The 19,281-nt window shown below is 34.4% G+C and overlaps 1 protein-coding gene across 1 annotated transcript in view; it reads right to left on the reverse strand.

Moving 5' to 3' along the window:
* Positions 1 to 19,281, reverse strand: part of CNTN5 (contactin 5) — a 519,618-nt gene that overhangs the window by 401,673 nt on the left and 98,664 nt on the right. The window contains exon 5 of the mRNA XM_073807952.1: positions 13,545 to 13,640. Coding sequence (XP_073664053.1) covers positions 13,545 to 13,640 — 96 coding nt within the window. The remainder of the gene's footprint in view (positions 1 to 13,544; positions 13,641 to 19,281) is intronic.

Here is a 19,281-nt window from a genome sequence, read left to right on the forward strand (position 1 = left end):
AAAAGAAAAAACAAAGGAGGAAAAGATATTCTGTGTTCATAGATTGGAAAACTAATATTGTTAAAATGTCCATATTATCCAAAAAACCTACAGATTCAAAGAAATCCCTGTCAAAACTCCTATGGCACTTTTCAAAGAAATGGAACAAACAATCCTAAAATTTGTATGAAACCACAAAACACCCTGAATAGCCAAAGCAATTTTGAGAAAGAAGAACAAAGCTGGAGGCATCACAGTCCCTGATTTCAAACTAAAAAACAAAACTATAGTAATCAAAACAAAATGATAAAAGCATAAAAGCCAACTCATAGAACAATGGAATAGAAAAGAGAGCCCAGAAATAAACCCAGGTATATATAATCAATTCATTTATGACACAGGAGCCAAAAATATACAATGGGGAAAGGCAGCCTTTTCAATAAGTGATGTTGGGAAAATTGGACAACTATATGCAAAAGAATGAAACCGAAACACTATCTTAAACCTCACACAAAAGGTAACCAAAAATGGATTAAAGACTTGAGTATAAGACCTGAAACTGTAAAACTCCTAGAAGAAAACATAGGGGGGTAAGCCCCCTGACATAGGTCTTGGAGATGATTATTTTTTTGGATCTGACTCCAAAAGCAAAGGGAACAAAAGCAAAAATAAACACATGGGATGACATCAAACTAAAAAACTTCTGCATAGCAAAAGAAACCATCAACAAAATTAAATGCAACCTACTGAATGGGGGAAAATATTTGCAAATCATATATCTGATAAGGGGTTAATACCTAAAATATATAAAGAGCTCATAAAACTCAATAGCAAAAAAAAAAAAATCTGATTAAAAAATGGGCAGAGGATCTGAATATTTTATTTCCAAGAAGCCATACAGATGGACAAAAGGTACATGAAAATCTGTTCAAAATCACTAATCATCAGGGAAATATAAATCAAAACTGCAGTGAGATGTCTCTTCACACCTATGAGAATGGCTATTATAAAAAGACAAGAAAGAACGTTGGCAAGATGTAGAGAAAATGGGGGCTTCCCTGGTGGTGCAGTGGTTGAGAGTCTGCTTGCCGATGCAGGGGACATGGGTTTGTGCCCCAGTCCAGGAAGATCCCACATGACACGGAGCAGCTGGGCCTGTGAGCCATGGCCGCTGAGCCTGCGCTTCCAGAGCCTGTGCTCCGCAATGGGAGAGGCCACAACAGTGAGAGGCCCATGAACCACAAAAAAAACACAAAAAAAACAAAACAAAACAACAAAAAAAAAAGAGGTAGAGGAAGGAAACCCTTGTGCATTTTTGATAGGAATGTAAATTGGTGTAGCCACTATAAAAAAAACAGTATGGAGGTGCCTCAAAAAATTTAAAAATAGATCTACCACATGATCTAGCAATTCCACTCCTGGGTATTTATCTGAACAAAATGAAAACACTAATTCAAAAAGATATATGCACCTCCATGTTCATTGCAGCATTATTTACAATAGGTAAGACATAGAAACAGCCTAAGTGTCCATTGATGGATAAATGGATAAAGAAAGTATGGTACATATACGCAAAGGAATATTACTCAGCCATAAAAAGAATGAATCTTGCCATTTGCAACAACATGGTAGGACCTTGAGGGCATTATGCTAAGTGAAATAAGTCAGACAGAAAGAAAATAAATACCATATGATCTCACACCTGGAATCTAAAAACAAACAAAAGCAAGCTCATGGATATAGAGAACAGATTAGTGGTAGGCTGAGGTGGGGGGTGGGTGATGAAATGGGTGATGGTGGTCTAAAGGTAAAAAATTTCTAGTAATAAAATGAAGTCATGGGGATGTAATGAACACCCTGATAACTATAGTTATTAACACTGTGTTGCATATTTGAAAGTAGCTAGGAGAGTGGATCTTGAAAGTTCTCATCACAAGAAAAAAATTTGTAATTATATATGGTGACAGATGTTAATTGGACTATTGTGATGATCATTTTGCAATATATACAAATATCAAATCATTATATTGTACACTTGAAGCTAATATAGTGTTATTTGTCAATTATAACTCAATTAAAAAGAAGAGACAGAGGTCCTTTAAAGATAGAGGTCCTGGTGACCTTTTGCTTCATTGACAGAGTTCATTTTTCCATTCATTGATTCCTCTCCCATTTCAAACCCTCAGATTCACATTTCCAAGTGCCACTCATCTTCCAGTTACCTTGTTGTCAGTTTGATGTCAATAAATCCCTGCAAACTGGTACTTAATGTTAGTACATAATGATTTGAGGTGTTATCTCTCTCACAGGCATTTTCATTCTGAAAAGGATTCTTGAGGACAGATCCACAGGACAAAACTGAATTTAACGCTTACTATCATCCAAGCATTGGGCTAATTGCTTTACATAAACTATCTCTTAATTCTCACAATGATCCTGTGACGTAGTTTTTATTACCTCTCTTTACAGGTAAGATAAGACTTACTTTAACAAAGTCAACAGTAAGTGTCAGAGCCAGGCTGGGAATCCCTGGCTGTCTGAGTTTAAATCCTAGGTGAAATATTCTGCTATAGTATAGTTATTTGGAAGTAGAGACTACCTAGTAATTCCTTTATCATACTAGATGGCCACCTAGTTGCATTCTCTGGATTTGTTAACTTATACATCATCCAGTTCCACAGTGGATTTGAGGCTGGTGACCTTGTCTACTCATCTTAAATTAAGTTGAGATCAAAATATTTTCTATCTAAAGAAAATAAAAACAAAATTTTTTTTCTTTAATACTAAGTGTCTCTGCTGGAGTTTTACAGCTCAGACTTAAGTACTAAAGGCCTCCTTTGCTCTATCCTAATTAAAACTTCACAGAGGAGTCACAGAGCTAGAGGAAATGCAGGGTTGCTTTAGCAACCTAGTTGCTAAGTTGACTTAGCATCTGGAATAGGACCAGGGCCCTTAGTCATTCAGCGTCCATTGCTGTTTGAGTATTTTTCTGAAATGAGTAACTTATTTACTAGAGAGTGTACAAAGAGAGTGTTTAAGGGACAATGAAGTATATTACTCTCTTGTGTTTGCTGTGTGCAGGTCATTAGCTTTGTTATAGTTCATTAATTATAAATTCACCTATATTCTATGATGATTCAAAACACACATGCAGACATAAAATATTAGTCTGTAAATCTTCATGTAATGCCTCTAATCCAGTTTCCTTGGCACTTCCTATATAACCAATTATTATATTTTATTCTCCTTCACTTTAAGACTCAGGATACATTCAGCACTAGTATTCCCCATTTCCCCATGAGTGTCACGGAGTCACCACAATTCTGCGATTGAAGGAGGGACAGTAGAGGGATGGGTAGGTTTGGAGAACATGTTTGGGGGAACTGGACCTGTGTCTATGGTTTTGAATTTGTAGGGAGCCAGATATATCAGATCAGGCATTTATTTTGCCTGGGACTCAATCACACATAATTTTACAAGATTACCAAGGCAAAATGATACTAGGCTAGTAGAATTGAGAATAAGCTAAGGGTCTAGGCAGTAGAATAAGGAAAATGATAAAATGTTTTTGGCAAATAAATTTCTTAATTATTATGCTTTTTATCTAGATGCAGGTGACTTTATATACTGTGGTGTTTCTCTTATTTTAAGTCAAGTTTGTTGGGACTTGGCTTGCATCTTTTAAGCTCTTCTTACACCTGTCTCAGGACTTAGTAGAGATTTTTGCAAGTAATAGAGATGCCAAATAATGATTCTGGTTCTCTTCTCTTGAGGATGTAAGTTCTTCTCTTTTTCAACAATTGAGTCTCTGGTGTTCCTGGGCATATAGAAGGTGCATTAAACATTGAGTATTCTAGATCTTATATGTTTGAAAACTACAGCAATGCAGTCTTTAAATAGTCAATGAATCTTCTGCATCTAAGCAGTTAACTTAATCCTAACAAACATTTGGAGGTAAAAAGTGTGAACTGTAGATATTTTTAATTTCAAGTTAATCTGTTGAAATTGTGCCAGTAAAATCACAAATTCTGTCAGTAATTCACAGCTATTTAAACTGGTTGGTATCATAGAAACAGAACAACTATTTTTTTGTTTGTTTTATTAGTTTTTTCCCCATATTATTTACTATAGCAAGAGAAATCATGCTGTTCACGCTGTAAACAATCTCCCTGAGAGATCCCAACCAATCTCATAATCAATCCTGAGACAACTATGCTGATTATGCCTAAAATTATAGTCTCCTGCCCAGACCCCTTTCCTAGATTTCAGACTTATATATGAAGTTTTCTGTAATATCTATACGTACCTAACACTTCATATATCCACGACTCAGTTAAACGTATTCTATTATAAAACAATTTTATATATTAGCCATACACTTGCATTCAGATTCTGTTTGACTAGTGAATGAATGAGTGAATCAATTAATCAGCAAAACAATCATATATAAAGTGATCAAAATAATTTTAAATAGGCATATTAACATTTTACAAATAATTTCTGAAATAACAGAAATAAAATTGTAATTTTGAAATGAGTAGAAGGAAATATGCATTTAAAAACCTTCCATTAATTAAAAAAAAAAAGCCCATGAAAGTGAAATGAGGGCAAATAAATCATAGAAAAAGCAGGGTAACTAGTATAAAATAAGATAGTAGAAATAAATATAAATAGGCTAAATTCATTAGTTAAAAGACAGTGATGCATCTCCTAGAGTAAAGAAAATAAAAACAAAAATAAACAAATGGGACTGAATTAAACTTAAAAGCTTTTGCACAGCAAAGAAAACCATAAACAAGACAAAAAGACAACCCTCAGAATGGGAGAAAATATTTGCAAATGAAGCAACTGACAAGGGATTAACCTCCAAAACATAAGGATAGCTCATGCAGCTCAATATAAAAAAAAAATCAAATAAACAACCCAATCTAAAAAGGGTTGGAAGACCTAAATAGACATTTCTCCAAAGAAGACATACAAATGGCCAAGAAGCACATGAAAAGATGCTCAACATCACTAATTATTAGAGAAATGCAAATAAAAACTACAGTGAAGTATTACCTCACACCAGTTAGAATGGCCATCATCAAAAAATCTACAAACAATAAATGCTAGAGAGGGTGTGGAGAAAAGGGAACCCTCCTACACTGTTGGTGGGAATGTAAATTGGTAGACACTATGGAGAACAGTATGGAGTTTCCTTAAAAAAATTAAAAATAGAGCTATCATTTGATTTGATTCAGCAATCCTATTCCTGGGCATATATCTGGAGAAAACCATAATTCAAAAAGACACATGTACCCCAATGTTCATTGTAGCACTATTTACAATAGCCAGGTCTTGGAAACAACCTAAATGTCCATCAACAGATGAATGGATAAAGAAGATGTAGTACATATACACAGTGGAATATTGCTCAGCCATAAAAAAGAACGAAATTGGGTCATTTGTAGAGATATGGATGGACCTAGAGTCTGACATACAGAGTGAAGTAAGTCAGAAAGAGAAAAACAAGTATCGTATATTAATGCACATATGTGAAATCTAGAAAAATGGTACAAAGGAACCTATTTTCAGGGCAGGAATTGAGACACAAACGTAGAGAACGGATGTGTGGACATGGTAGGGTAGGGGGGTGGGATGAATTGGGAGATTGGGATTGACATATATACATTACCATGTGTAAAACAGATAGCTAGTGGGAACCTGCTGTATAGCACAAGGAGCTCAGCTCAGTGCCCTGTGGTGGGATGGGGGAAGTGGGGGGAGGGAGGTCCAAGAGGGAGAGGATATATGTATACCTATAGCTGATTCACTTAATTGTACAGCAGAAACTAACATAACATTGTAAAGCAACTATACCCCAATTTAAAAAAAAAACATAGTAGGCACTCAGTAAGCATTCACTGAATGAAAAACTAAGTAGAATATTTGATATAATAAAATAAGCATTTTTTGAAAGGCTGATAAATCCATTGTTTAAAAAAAACCTCTTGTTTGTGTTCATGGTATAAAAGTTTTAGTATAGCTTTATCCAAAATATATATTATATGGTATAAAATATAACAAAGACTGAAATCCTGGTTCCATGATTTATTAAAGATGAGAGCTTAAGGGTTTCACTTAATCTTTCTAAAGGGTAGATTCCTCATCAATACAACAGGGATGATAAATAATTGCTAACTCTCAGATATTTTGCAAAGATTACATGGTATAGTAAATGTGAAAATGTGATTGTTATATTGCAAAATGCTATATTCATATATATTTTTAACTACAACCTAACACTTTGTACAAGAATTTTAAGTTCCACTTTGGTGTAAACTTCTGAGATAATGCTTATGGACAAAATAGAATAAAAAATATTTAAAGTAAAATAGTAATTACTGATTTTTTATTTAAAAGTATCTATGGTGATAACCTCTAAACCTTAAAGTATTTCTGTATTTGGTTACAGGTTTTATGAGGCTTATTTTTACATTTTCACAGAGCTTTTTTTTTTATAGTATAACCCTGAATTTCAAAATTTCTAAACTGACAGAGGTGATTTTTTGGCAACCAGAATCATTTTCAGCAGATGTGCTTAACAGTCTAGAAATATATATCTATTTCCTGGTAAATGAATAACTACTTCAGTATCCAATCAAGATGTTTTTATTCACAGATGTTACTGACAGGAATTAATATTGCTCTCTTGGGAAGTAAACAGGGGAATTTAGCAAATGAGTCAATCCTAGCTCTTGCTTTTATTCACAGAAAAAAAAATGTGCATGTATGTCCATTTGAGATAATGAGTAAATGGATTTTGGGGCTATTTCTGAATATTATTTAATCTTTTTTGATGTATAAACTATTTACAATTTCATATAGTTGCTACTAAATCTTAGTAACTGTTATACTTTGTAATAATATTTGAATATGATATTATGTGACCCAAATATCTGTCATAAATGTGAGTTGGTTATGATAAACTAATCACAGGAGGCTAATAGAAACTGTCTAAAGCCTTATAAAACTCTTGTTAGAATCAGCACATTTATTCAGTTATTGAACATGCATTTACTGAATACTTACTAAATGTCAGGTAGTGCACTCAATATTAGAGATACAAATATGAGGTGGAAAGTTTCATACTCTTAAGGAACATATAATCTACTAGAGGAGATAAAAATATTAGGAAACTTTTACTTCCAACACTTTACTTCACTTAATAAAGCTCTGATAAAATAAAATAATAAACTAATTATGATTTGAAAGAAGGAAGTAAAATAAGAGTGGGGAACAAAGCAGAATCAAGCATCAGTTAACCAGGTATGCTGTGCTGATCTACATGGCTATTTGGACTTGACAGAAATTTGGGTCTCAGATTCTAGTACATCTCAGGGTATTTACTCATTTCACAGTGCACAGTTGCATCCCACCAAAACAAAGGCAGTTGTAGAGGCTGTTGCTAACTGGCGCCAGACCAGGGATGCAATCACAAGGCCTCTCTCACTGAGTAGACCTGGCTTATTCTTTCTACACTCACCCTGCCTCTTCAGCAAGAATTTTTGACTTGACTTCCCCAAGACATTTTCAAAGTTCTCCTTTTAATTGATTAAGCAAAGCATTAAGATTAATTCACTATTTTACAGTGTGATTGTGATCTCAACTAATAAATCCAATCATTCAGGTTACAGTTTGTTCTTTTGACAAAAATATAAAATGTTCCATTTTATTCTTCCATACTGATGATGTGAATCATGTTTCATTTATCTGTTCTACAATTCACAGCATCAATCAAGAAAAAGATGAATGGTAAGAAAAGTTTTCTTACTATTGAATACATGGCTGATCTATATTTACTTCTTCTTGTTTATGATTTCTTTCTCAAGGTTTCTGAGAGTTATGTATGGGTTAAAATCCTTGGCTAACTTATTTATGAATGTTATGCATATATTTACTCAACAAATAATTTTTGAGCTCCTACTCTGTGTGAGGCACTGTTCTAGGTATGGAGTTCAACTCTGAACAAAAACTACAAAAATTCTGTCCTCATGGAATTTACATTCTAAATCAAGGAGACAGTGAATAAATGAGTAAGTAAAATTGTGCAGTATATTGAAAGTGATGAGCATTATGGAGAGAAAGAAAGTGGAGGAAGAGGAAAGGAATTGTGGAGGTGCAATATCAAAAGAGGAAAATCAGGAAACTGTTTTACCAAGAATGTAAAATTTGAAGGAAGATATGAATGTGAGGGAGACATTCATATGCCAAGCATAAGAGGGATCAGGCACAGGGAATAGCAACTGAAAAGGCTTTGAGGCAGGACCATGTGTAGTTACTTGTGGAGCATCAGGGAGACCACGACTACATGTGAAAAAATAGGAGGGAGAATAGTAGATAAGGTCAGAGAGATTACATGGAGTCAAATGGTAAGGACTCTCTAACCCACTGTAAAGACTTTGGCTTTGACTCTGAATAAAATGGTGTATTAGACAGCTTGGGGTGCCATAACAAAATACCACAGACTGGGTGTCTTAAACAACAGAAATTTGTTTTCTCACGATGCTGGAGGCTAGAAGTCTGAGATCAGGGTGTCAGCATAGTTGGTTTCTGGTGAGAGCTTGCTTCCTGACTTGCACATGGCCATTGTCTCACTATGTTGTCATAATGAGGAGAGAAAGAGTGAGCTCTCTAATATCTCTTCTTATAAGGGCACTAATCCCATTATGAGGATCCCACCCTCAGGGCCTTCTATACACCTAGTTACTTCCCAAATACCATCACACTGCGAGTTGGGGCTTCATATGAATTTTGGGGTAACTCACTTCAGTCTTTAGCAGAAGTTTTTGGAGAGTTTTAGGCAGAGGGGTGACATGATACAAATTAGTTTTAAGGAATCACTCTTAGCTAGTATGTTGAGAATAGATTGAAAAAAGGTAAAGGCAAAATGAGGGAGCTTAGTTAAGAGGCTACTGCAAAAACCCAGGTAAGAAATGATGGTAGTTTATACTAGAGAACTATCAGTGGAGGGTATAAAAAATGGTCAGGTTTTGGATAAAATTTCAAGTAGGGCCAATAAAACTGATGGTTTCTATGTGAGGTGTGAGAGAAAGTGAGAAGTTAAGAATGACTCTAAGGCTGATGAATTGTAAGAAATGAAATTGCCATTAATTGAGGTGGAAAAGACCTCAGATTTGGGGAAGATATAACCAGGAGTTTAGTTTTAGTCATGGTTAAGCTTGAGGTGCCTGTTAGCCATCCAAATGGAAATTTTGAATAGACAGTTAAATATACAACCCAGATTCCTGGTTGGAAACATATGTTTGGGAGATGTCAGTACTTAAAGATCATTGTGAGGTGAAACCTAAGGGAGTGAGGGTATATTAAGGAAAGAAGTTCAAAGACAAGCACTTACTTGGGGGACTGCAAGATTAAGAGTTTGAGAAAATGGGGCAAAGTCAGCATAGGGATTACGAAGTAAGGTAAGGGGAAAGCAAGAGTGTGTGGAATCTTGCAAGAAAGTATTTTATAAAGGAAAGAGTGACCAACATGAAAACTGAAAATAAGCCAAATGCCATCAACTGAGGAATGGATAAACAGAATGGGGCATATCTGCACAATGGAATACTGTTCAGCAATATAAAGTAACAAACTACTGATAAATGCCACAATACGGATGAAACGTAAAGAAACATTAAGCCAAATAAAAGAAGCCAAACTCACACACACACACGTGGCTGCACATTGTATGGTTCCAGCAAAATAAAATTTTTAGAAAACGTAAAACTATAGAGACAGAAAATAGATCAGTTATTGGGGACATGGGCAGACATGCCTTTGTGAAATAATGGAAGTTCTAAGACTGGATTGTGGTGATAGTGACACAACTGTATTAAATATATGAAAACTCATTGACCTGTACACTTAAACTAGGTGAATTCCCTGGGATATAAATTGGATCTCAATAAATCTGTTAAAAATATAAAGAAAAAGACAGAGAAAGAGGGCAGAGAGACAGAAAGAGACAGAGAGACCGCACTGGAGTTAAATTGGATAGTGCATGTACAGACAGAGCTTTTGAAGAGTTCGCTATGGAGAGGAGCAGGAAAATGAGGTAGTAGCTGAAAGAGGACAGGAGTCAGGAGACATTTGCTTTGCTTTGTTTTGTCTTTAGATGAAGTAGGGAACAGTATGGTTGCACCCTGTTGGGAATGACGCAGAAGAAAGTAAACAATCTCTGGTAAAAATGTAGAAGAGAGGAAAGAGAATTACTGAAGCGATTCTTTAAGTAGATAAAAAAGGATGAACTACAGTGCACAAGTTGAGGGATTGGCCTTAGAAGCACAGCAATGCATCTATACTAAAAAAGAGAAGTTAGAGTGTGAATACACATGTTAATGAGTGTGTGACTTGGTGATGAAGGCTTGTGGAAGTTATCTTCTAATCGCTTTCCTTTTACAATGAAATGGTTATCAGCTGAAAATGAGGATGGGAGAAAAATTGAATGATGGGAGACATTGAAAGTTTGACAAAATTACAGTGAAAGGACTACGTTTGGTTTTTTTTCCCCCTTAATTCCTGGTCATCATAAGCGCACTTGAAATTCATAGTTTGTATTTTAGATTTAGACTAGTCTGCATAACTCTTTATTTTTTCTACAGTCATATTAAGCTGAGTAGTTTCAGGCATGCAGTAGGCTGAAAAGTGGATTTACATCGGGATCAGGGCTTTGCTGACTGTCGAGTCAGTGTGATGAAGCAAAGAGAGATGAAGAAAGCAAGCCTGTATGCAAGAAAATGATAATGATTGAAGGAGAAAAGTAAGGATCAAAGGAGGGGAAGAAGGGTGAAAAGGAGGTAGGATCAATGATTTGTAGATTTCAATGAGGTTAAAGGATTCCTGGAATCAGGGTACTATAAGCAGTGTGCAGAAGATAGTTCATGCTACTCAGAGAATACATGCTTGCAAATGAGGTAATTATGAGATTGTAACTGTTGGTAATAACAGATAAGTGGCTGAGATTGGTTGTAAAACAAGACCATGGGAATGAAGAAAAGAAGGTAAAATCTTCAGGAAATGAAGAAGAATGACAGCAACAAGAAAGTGTAGAGTTTGATGACTTGAAATTTTAAAAATTGAGGGGTCTTTTTTTGTAAGGAGGAAGAAAGGAGAATGGGCAATGAGGAGAAGGGAGGATATATGTTCCAATCTCACACTGAATGGCACATACAATTTGGTAGAATAAACAGTCATAACTTTAAAGAGCTGCAGTGGGAACCATGTCTTCAGGGATTTCAATTGGAGCCAGAATGTAAATGCCATGTTCAACAAAAAAGCTAAAGATATGCTATAGCATTTGGCTGATCAGAGGATAATTACCCATCTGGTAAGTGTTAAACATTGGTCTAGATGCTGAGCTACTCCTGTTATTCTGTGTCATTCATGTGTCCCCCAAAACTTTGCTGTGCTAACACTGATGTTTGAGTAGGTCATTCGGCATAACCCTTCAACGTGAGTATCTGGTAGAATATAACCTCTCCTACAATTTTAAATTATATAATCAGTCTAATATTTCTTATGACGTATACAATAGCAATCAGCTGGCTTTGCTCTTGCCGACTTTATTCTTGTTGATCTCAATCAGATATTGCATTTTTATTTATTTAATCAATTATTAATACATATTCTTATCTTATGCTTATCATGTATGCAATTCACTATACTATTTTTTCCCATTAGAAAGCTTCTGTATATAGTTTTCTCTGCCAATTGGATAATTTGTCTATGTGTAATCTTGCAGCTTTGTTTCTTATATTATCCTCTCTCATTTCATTTTTTAACACATGTTCCAACAGCCTTGCAATATAGATTGTACCTCAGAAAAATCTTACTTTTTCTCCACAGGGGTCACTGCATATTGTTAACCCCTGTAAGCCTGGTGATGAACAGCTTCATCCTCTGTAGAGCCTGTTGCTTTCTCATCCTCCTTCTTCTCCTCCTCCTTTCTCTCCTCCCCCTCCTCCATCTTCCCCTCTTTTTTTTTTTATCTCTAACACTTATTTATCTAATACTTCTCTTCAAATCTAATGACCCAACATTAGACATAACATGTATTAATTCTATAGGAGTCTCCTAAACCTACTAAAATCCTTTTTAAAAAGGTGAAACAGGGCTTCCCTGGTGGCGCAGTGGTTGAGAGTCCGCCTGCCGATGCGGGGGACACGGGTTTGTGCCCTGGTCCGGGAAGATCCCACATGCCGCGGAGCGGCTGGGCCCGTGAACCATGGCCACTGAGCCTGCACGTCCGGAGCCTGTGCTCCGCAACGGGAGAGGCCACAACAGTGAGAGGCCCGCGTACCGCAAAAAAAAAAAAAAAAAAAAAAAAAAAAAAAAGGTAAAACATATAGGTAAGACTAGATATGTTTTCTGAAACTGCTCACAAAAGGATTGGAGTGACTGAATTGTCATATAAGAATTAGGTTGGTACAACTCAGAAATTATTCCTCATAGTGATTCCTCTGAGTTTCAAAGCAGAATGTTTTCAAAAATATTTTCCTGTTGAAACATAGTTTACTTTTCTTTCAATTAAAAAGAAAGTTAGGAGGGTAAGATAAAGATGAGAAATTTTAAGAAAACTGATTGAGGTCTAATCATAATTTATGATAAGGATTATCTATGGTAGAACAAAACTGAGCCCAAACACTACACTAATAATACAACCTAGAAACAAATATGGCTTGCTTTCACGCTAAACAAAGAAGAAAAATTGGTTGAGTTACCAGGATCCTGAATTCTGTTTACAGTTGTTAACTCTAAAATCTTCATAATTTCTCAGGTAGAAATAGATGTTTGATTCTCTCTCTCTCTCTCTCTCTAATTGATGCTGTCCTTTCTTAAATTGTATTATAGGAAAACTATACTGAGGTACAAAGAGGCACTCATCTCAAATTATAGGACTCAAACATAATGGGTATATTTTTCTGTGAGTTAGCAAAAGGTAAGATAATTAACCTGAGCACTGTTTACTATTCTGTTACTCCAAACCCCAAGAAGTACTTACCTATTACCATGACTTTTACAAAAAAAACTCAAGTAGCAAGAAAAGAACAAGTAAATTATAGTTTTGTATGAACAAAAAAATTTCTTAGCAGTTTTTGTTCCAGTGTGAAAAACTACACCATAAACAACCCAGTTTCCAGCTTATCTTCTGAAACAAGATGCACAGTGGTATTTAGTTAACTCAACTCTGACATTACAAATAATTTTGAATAGTTTTTACTCTTTCAGCTTATCACTTTCCTTGTACTCCAAGCAGTATATTCCTCACTGGTGGCAGGCAGAGACATAACCAGGACAGTCAACACTTAGAAAGACAATGAAACAATCTTATCACAGGAGCTAAGTCTCCTGCCCAATGGCATTTAGACTCTATGGTCTTTAATTACTCATCTGGTACTCTGATACATGTCACAAAAACCATGCACATTTCACCTGAATGTTCCCCAGTCAATACCCTGTCTAAAAGAATGAGCATATAGTAAAAGAGAGCAGCAGCAATATAGAATGGGATCCGACTGTACCTGGTGAATGAGGCGGAGGAGAGCACATCAGAACAACCCCCTGGCCTTCCCTCACAGAGACTGCACTTCTTGTCCGGCCACTAAAATTTCCCAGATCTGTCAACATAACACAGCATTTAGATGCAAGGCAAAAAGGAGCTTAAAGAATTACTATTTTGTAACTTGTACATACTTTTCTATCATTATTCAGTGAAGGTTTCTTTTTGTTTGTCAAGCAGTGATAGGAAGGCTTTGACAATAAATCTCTACCATCCAATTTTAAATACCACAATTTTCAGATTATATGTACACTCCTAATTTCTGTGTATAGTGCATACAAGTTGCCAGTGTAGGAATAAATTAAACAATACCTTTATAACTCATTAAGTAGTTATTTTACATCTTTATAATACTTTCTGCATATTAATTTTTCTACCACCAATTGAACCCACTGATACACAGTAAGAACAGAAATAGAAGTGGTTGGAGTGCCTGGCGTCCAACCTGCTGCTTCATTATCTGTCGTGCTAGGAACGGTGTGTAAAGCCAAGCATGAATTTGCCAAATTAGAAAGACTTGTGCACTCAAGCAAAACATAATGAAGATATAAGGTGTTCTTTTCTATAAATGTAAGTTTAAAAAATCATGTTACTTTTATTTTATGGAAGCCTGGAATAGTGTGTATAAATTAATTATACTCATCCATTTTGATTATTCTAGAAGTATTATAGTTATCAAAACACTCACTTGTATGTATGAAGGATTGGGGTTCAATTGTCTTCCCTTAAATTATGTTGCATTTGCACAATTTAAAATATTTTCCTAAAAATAAAGTGGCCTTAAAAAAAGAATGATAGGCATTATTTATATTTCTTTTATCATTTATTAATCTATTCATAACTCAATACATATGTACCTTTCCTTTTTTATTGGGCTAGGCTGGTCAAAGAAATGATTCTTAGTTTCTTGGAAATGGTAGGAGTTCAATATTTTTATAAATAAACATTGTCCCAGAATTCCCAGTTTGTAAAACCATATTCTCCTGGTGAGAAATGCTTCTTGAAAATGTTCTGCCTTTCCTGTCATTATTTACCAATCATAAAAGAGATTTTTTTCAAACTTTTCATCATTTCATGCTAAAATAGTATATTTCATAATAATACAATGTAGATCTTAAAATTTAATGTCTGTTAAACTGACGAATGATGAAAGTAAGCAGTTAAGAAAATATACTGAATGGATATGAAAGAGATAAATCATTAACTTTAATATTATAAGAGGGATCGTATAACTTATTTTTTTTGAGATATGGGTTACAATTTACTTATTTGCTGAATTTACAATCAAACCTTTTAAAATACATTCAAAGTCATTAAGGACTAATAAACAGTAAGGGCATAATGAATAAAAAGAGAGGAATTCATTATTGAAGAAAGTGTTTAGGAATTTACACACAATTCTGCATTTCACTGTAGTTAAGTGTCTAATAGTTAATATAAATAATAGATAAAGTGACAATACAAAAGAGAAAGAATAATTCTATTTTTACTTTTTTTGGTGGCTTGAAAAACATACACACTAACTTCTAATAAAAGTCAAGTTCATTCGTTTTCAAATTTATATGATTCATGGCTTTAAACTAATGTGCATTGACCTTTAGAGATAGAGGCTGCCTTTTTTTCCAACAAATGACCTCAGTCTGATAACAAAGCATGACAAGGTTTCCCATTTGACTTCCTTTGACTACTCTTAGAAACACAGCACAGTGAGGCAGTGGTTGCAGTGGGGCTGTTATATCTCTTTAGAGATTATATGGTTTTATTGTCCTCTTTTCATCTTCATTGAATTTATAAATTCTGAAAAGCAATTTGGATATCAATTTATTTTAACTGAGTTTCTTAAATGTTTTCTGAAAAGTATATATATAGCTTCCAATACATTTACTACAAGTTTATATTGTGCTTATTATATTTCAAATCAACCTATGGTAGCTAAAAAATATTTTAATAGCAAACAGTCCTAAATGAAGGCCTATTTCTGATAAATTGAAGTACAAGCATGGCCTAGAAATTAGACACAAAAAAAGAAAAGAAGATTATACAATAATTATGACCTGAATTGTGTTTTGAGATCACAATGCCCCAAAAGATAACACTCAGCTCTAATTGCTTTATTTTGTATCATCAGTTAATACAGGTACAATTAACATTTTCTCATGGAATTTTCTCTGTGTCATTATTTCCTAGGAGCTATAGCACCAGCAGTACAAAGGTAAATGGATTTTTTTCAACTGTGAAGAGATTTTTTTTTTCATAAAGACATATAGAGAAATACTAAAAAGAAACCTGCACTTTGAAGGAGAGTGTGTTTTCCTCATTTAAATCCTTCCTCTTAGGAAAAAGAAAAAGGGTAAAACACTATTATTTATAATGTAAAAGTGGTCCTCGTGTCAGGCAAGATTCTGGTTGATCTGAGACCAGACTGATGTGAAAAAATTCTTGGTTGGAGTGGGGATGGCAACTAGAGAGAATAGTCTGAGTAAAAATACAGCCAGTTATTTTGATCTCAGTGTGAACAGAAAGCAGTTGGTTTCTTTGGAGGTACTCATCATAGAACTTAGTTTGAGTGCTTATCACATTATTTTAGTAAACATTCTATTATATCTAGGAGAGAAATGAAAGTAAAGAGAACAAGAGATTTTATGGATGTGACTTTGATTATTTTTTGTCACCTACAGAAGGGAAAAAATACCTGTTCCTATGTTCTATTTTTGATCTTTAAGGGAAAAAAATGAGTAAAAATAAAAATCTTAATACAAGGACTCTAAAATTCAGTTTCAAAGTATAAACTGAAGTAAACTTCTTTCTGGACTTAGTATAAAACACATGGACAAACGGACAAGTAATAATCTGGAGGAGAAAGTTTATGATCAAGAATCACAGGGCCTCAGGCCTTGTCTTTTCTCTGACACTTTTTCCAAGTTCAGAAACTCATGCAGAGTTTGAGAGTGGAGCTTTAACTAGAACTGTGGCTTACAGAATTATTACACCTATTCATCCTAGGTAAACCATACAAAGAAAAAGAGGTATACAATTAATGATGTGACTGAGAGACTCACATGACAGAATATAGTTAGAATGTGTGATTGGAAGCATATTGACCATACATAAGACAAATCATTTCCTTTATTCATTTAACAAATATTTTTTTCAATGCAAACTATACACCAAATACTATGTTAGGTACTGATGATACAGAATAGCTGTAAAGGAAGGATGTATATAAATGAACTAATCATACTTACTTGGGCCAACTGTCCATAGACCCAGCTCAGATGAGTCTATGCCACCAAATAGATGCATGAGCCCAAACCATCACTGCTTCAGCTTGTCACAGCCATACTTATGGGTAACTAGTACATACCATGTGCATGTACCATATAGCACTACATGCCATTCCCCTAAATGTATGTTGCAAACATATGCACACCAACACATACACATACATACACTGCACATACACTTTGGGTTCCTTCCTTCCTTCCTTCCTTCCTCAAACTTTCTTGCCTACCTGCCTGCTTTTCTGTTTTCCATCTTTTCTTTTCTTTCCTTCATTATTCCACAAAGGGTTTGGGGTAGCTTAGATATATATGTATATAATACAAAATATAAAATTGGTAGTTGACAAATTCCAGGTGAAGGCAAAATAGGTATGGCAAAAATCCTGTAGCATAACATGAGGACTTAAGAAAATATGTCATAGACTTCTTTTGTAAATTATTGGAAGTTGGCCATAAAATTTGACTCATAAACTTAAGACGGTCAAAACAAACATGCATATGTCCCCAGTTTTATAATTCATGATTATTTTAAGATCAAAACTTTCTAGTAACTCAGGAGAAGTACAGTGTCGCTGGATATTAAGGTTCAAGAGGGATTTCTTCTGCAAGACTTCATAAAGATCACAGTGGGTGGTATAGTAGGCTGAGCAACTTTTCAAGTCAATTAGAAAGGTTCTTCACCCACTGAAACACTTTAAGTAGGTGTAGTGTGAGCTACACACACACACACACACACACACACACACACACACACGTAAAAATATTTCAGAAATTATTCCCTAGAATGGTGAATTATTTTAAAGTGTTGGAGAGTGACAGGGGTTTTGGATACTAATTTTACGATTATGTATGCTAAATATAAGAGATTGGTTAATTATTGGGGAGAAGTGAGGGAAAATGGTCAAGGCAAGAAGATAAATCTTATATAATTAGGAATGAAGTGCTGAGGTTCACCTTTCTTCTGGTTTTTAATTTCCTAGTCTTAGATCTGTTCCAAATAAATGGCAATCCTTGGCTTATGGGAGTCATGCATTTGGAAGAAGGAATGGAAATGGGGTGATCATTTTGAATTGCACTCAGTTATACATTCACCCTATAGGTGGGGCCGTAAGTTTTAGACTGTCAATGCTCCAGGCATGCTCAATTGATTCTCTAATGTTAAAAGTGCTATGACTATAGAGATAATTCATTATGAATTCAAAAATTCTTAAAGTTGAGTTTGAATTTTTACAAAAAGTGAAACCATTGAAAAAGGCAAAACACTTTAGACCAGGTGTCAGACACAAGCTTTATTAAATATTACTAACTTTGGGGTATCAGATTCATATGTAAGATTGTTAAGATTGAGGAACTAAGATGAGTGATATATCTGAGGGGACTCATGGATTTAACTTCTACGATTTCTACAAAAATGACTGATAGATTGCATATTGAAGTCTTTCGTCAGTTTTGTTCTTGTTCCTGTTATTATCATCAAGATAATTCAGATTATTGTCAGATTTTTTGTGTATCCAATGTAAATATCCTGTAATAAAAATTGGTCAGACCTCATTCAGAAACTATCTTTGACATTGTAAAATGTTAAAAATATAAGGGCAAATAAAAGAATGGATGGATAATAATTACACTAGCTACTAGCATACTACTATATGCCAAGTTTCCTGGAAATGAAATAGTAATTTCTCTGTTTTAAAGATTCCTAAATGTATGTGAAAAGCAAATAAACACTTGACTTTGGTCATACAGTTAATAAGTAGTGAGTTGGCAAATCAAACTCAATGTGGTTGTTTTTAAAAAATGTATTAGGAAATAAGCAATTCAATATTTGGAAGTTAAAACCAACCAATAGTTGGTTTTAGGAATTTAAAAATAATCTTCATAAGCACCTATTATTAAAAATCATTTTCTGACAGATATAGAGATGAGAAAATTAGTGAAAAATTGATAAAATAATTCATACATTTATTTTGAGAGATAATTAAATTAGCATTTTAATACATAGCTATTTGTTTGCACGAAGTCTTTCATAAGATACTCTACAACAAGCAAGATTCTTAATAATAGTTTAAAATTAAACTAAAATAAAATTTAAAATAAAAATTTGATTATTGAATGGTACCTTGACCAAAAGCCATAGAAACATGAAGCTTTGTGGGTTTTTATTGGCAAGTGTGAGTTCATGAGCTTGTGATCAATTTGTAAGCAGATTGGGCAGGGCTTATTATCCCCAGTTATTGATGAGGACACTGTCATTCACTAAGGTTAAGTAATAAGAATAAAAACTCACAGCCAATAAGGATTTGGGCATCCAAGATGACAAATTCATTTTGGGAACTAGCATGTTTTTAATCTAGAGTTGTTCTGATACTCTTAATTTAGAATATGTTGATCAATGTGATTTTTAAAAACATTTTCCTA

Source organism: Tursiops truncatus, chromosome 8 (assembly GCF_011762595.2).
Source record: "Tursiops truncatus isolate mTurTru1 chromosome 8, mTurTru1.mat.Y, whole genome shotgun sequence".
Classification (NCBI taxonomy): Eukaryota; Metazoa; Chordata; class Mammalia; order Artiodactyla; family Delphinidae; genus Tursiops; species Tursiops truncatus.